The sequence below is a fragment of the Cicer arietinum genome, chromosome 7, assembly GCF_000331145.2.
Source record: "Cicer arietinum cultivar CDC Frontier isolate Library 1 chromosome 7, Cicar.CDCFrontier_v2.0, whole genome shotgun sequence".
Taxonomy (NCBI): Eukaryota; Viridiplantae; Streptophyta; class Magnoliopsida; order Fabales; family Fabaceae; genus Cicer; species Cicer arietinum.
This window is the reverse complement of record NC_021166.2, coordinates 47,023,815-47,026,674: the sequence shown is the minus strand read 5'-3', so window position 1 is coordinate 47,026,674 and position 2,860 is coordinate 47,023,815. Positions and strand designations below refer to the sequence as shown.

The following is a 2,860-nucleotide window of genomic DNA, read 5'->3' as shown; positions in this document are numbered from 1 at the left end:
AGTGATGGTAGAGTTCATTGAACCAGCCTTTTTAAAAGGTCCTTGTTTCCATGTTTTCTTTCTTCTAAATAAGGTGATTATCTATTCAAAATATTATGCCAAAAAAAAATTTATATGTTTTTTTCTTTAAGGATTTGTTTAGTTGAATAGATAGAAGAAGGAAAGAGGTATTTTTATGAAGGAAAAGAAAGAGAGGAATAGTGGAGACGTTCAAACGAAGAGAAGAGAGAAGAGGAGATGATCTTTTAATGATTTTATATTTAATATATTTCGATGAAAGAAATTTTAAATTAGTTTCATGATATTGATTTTCTTCTCTCTTCTTCTCTTGAAATCTTTCTAAAATCTAGGTAGAATAAAAATGACTTAAATTAAAGGAGAGATTTTGCTCTTCTCCTTTCTTAAAATTTAAATTCAATATATATATGTTTTTAAATATTACCTTCTCTATTCTCCCATCTCATCTCCTATCAAACATGGAGAGGAGGAGCTCAAAACAAGCTAGGCCAAAACATTAATTACTGGAATAAAATATGTCTGCATTATTGCTTGCTTGAGAGCTTAATTTTCCTTCTTGAATAGCTTCATAGTGAGACACATAGATTCTCACAAGTGTATAGAAATAAAATTAGTTAATTGAATTTATCTAATTTTTAAATTTTTAATTTACTTTTTCAATATTTTATTTACTTAAACTTTACGAAAAACAATTGATTTTATTTTACCCAAATAAAATTGAGTACTTACCACACATAATACAACTTGATACAATTAAGTCACAAGTCATCACATTCAATATATCAGACATAGAAACCAAATATCAAAGGTTTCTTGTCATATACATGTAATGAAAACTACAAAACTAAATTTAACATATTTATGCATTTCACAGTACAAACCAAATGATCTAATTGCATATTTCAAACCTCATATTAAATCTATAATAAAATAAAAATAAAAATGATAGTTGAAGCTTTGATGTATTTAATTAAAAATTTAATTTAAATATATCAACTTTTCAACTACTATTTTTATTTATATTTCATTCCAGAGATAATATCTCATAGGCTTAGATGGATACAAAAGCCATAAACTCTGGATCATTTCCAATTGCCTCCAAAATTTCATAAGGAAGACACACTTCAAGGTCCATACTACCTTCTTCTACACCAGCAAACACACTAATCTTCCCATTTTTTTTATTTGCACCCCCACTTCGAACACCGACAGGTTTTCCCCAACCAAAATCATTACCATAAACATCAAACCAAGGTGAACTACTAGTCACCAATGTATTACTATTAGCCACACTACCAGGCGTAATAAAAGTCGGCGTTTTCGACCAAGTCTCATAATGTTTCTTCAACTTCTCATCAGAGTGCAAAGCAATCATCTTATTCATCTCCCAAGCACTTTTACCAAGTCCACCTTCTTCCAACAATTCACCAACTTTCATTGTCACCCCACAAATTATCATAGCGTTCCCAAAATAATCTTCTTGCAAAGCAGGAACCAACCTTGGTCTAATCCCTATAACCACCATGTATTTTACTTCTTCTTGTGGCTCCAGTAGTTTAGAACGTATTATGGAGCGCCAAATATGAGTGAAAAGAGCTTGTAATGAAGATAATTTCTTTGTACCAACTTCTATGTTGGCTTTGAGTTTGAGTTTTGCAATATTCTCTTTTGTGAAATGAAATAACCTCTCCGGTGGGTTGAGATTTTGATCTTCACCTTTATTATTAGAGTTATTATTTTGTTGCTCTATTGTGAAAGGAAAACGAATAGGACGTTGAATAATGTTATTTGGAAACCATCGTTCAAAGGTTGGGAGTTTCGATGTTTTAAGACAACCTTTGGAGATTTCGGCCCATGAATTGACGAAATGCCAAATTGATTTGCCATCAACAACTACATGGTTGATTGTGAAGCCAATGAAGATGCCGTCAAGTAACTCCGTTACTTGGACGGCAAGCAATGGTTGTGATGTTCCTTGGTAGTTTTTAACTCCGTTAAGTGGAAAAAATGAGTGGAGAATAGGGGGAAGATAGGTCGGTTCAAGGATGTCAGCGACACTAGTATTTTTTGCTATGGCGTGGAGAAAGAGTGCACCTTCATTGTTGCACGTGATTGAACACGAGATAGTATTGTCTCGATGTTCAGTGATTTTGAGACGGCCTGTAAATGGAGGAAAAAAATCTAGGGTTGTGGAAAGAGAGTGTTTAAGATGATGGATTTGATTTGATGTGTTTAGTTCTTTAGGGTGGTGATATAGAAGGCCCTTTTGGTTTACTCCAAATGGAAGGAATTGAAGATCCCATGGAGTTAGATCAATTTCTTGATCAGTTGAGTTATTACCCAAATTGTGATTTGGTGCATAAATTGTAGTGGTGGAAATCACTTGGACTGAACTCATATTTTAGGTGAATTGTGCTTAGATTGAATTAATTGTGATTTTGTGGGTGAGATGGAGGGCTCACGAGGCCTTTTTATAGGGTTCTTTTCCAACTAAGTTGTAATTTATATTTAATTGTTGTTTTGATGATTTTATTTTATTTAAATCACGAAAATAGTCCCTTTTATTTTATTTTTCTCCAGTTTTGGTCTTCAAACATAATTTTGATCAAAACTTCATGAAATGTCATTTTTTTTAAGTCGCACCACACTATTTATGATAATAGATCTCAGGTACAATTGTTGCACCACGAGTTCTTGAGACATTGTGTACCGTAAATAAGCAAAAAAAAAATGACAATCTCTCAAGTTTTATACCAAAATTGTGTTTAGAAACTAAAACTGGAGAGAAATAAAATGAAGGACTATTTTTGTGATTCAACTAAAATAGGGGATCAAAACTGCA

The 2,860-nt window shown here is 32.3% G+C and overlaps 1 protein-coding gene across 1 annotated transcript; it reads right to left on the bottom strand.

The window, feature by feature from the left end:
• Positions 1–762: 762 nt before the first annotated feature.
• Positions 763–2,470, bottom strand: LOC101510319 (protein ENHANCED PSEUDOMONAS SUSCEPTIBILITY 1-like). The gene has a single exon (XM_004511025.4). The coding sequence runs from the start codon at positions 2,414–2,416 to the stop codon at positions 1,070–1,072; it is 1,347 nt and encodes a 448-aa protein (XP_004511082.1). The 5' UTR covers positions 2,417–2,470; the 3' UTR covers positions 763–1,069.
• Positions 2,471–2,860: the final 390 nt, after the last annotated feature.

Excerpts from the sequence above, each read along its gene's own strand:
- LOC101510319 (XM_004511025.4), bottom strand. The coding sequence starts at position 2,416 with ATGAGTTCAGTCCAAGTGATTTCCACCACTACAATTTATGCACCAAAT.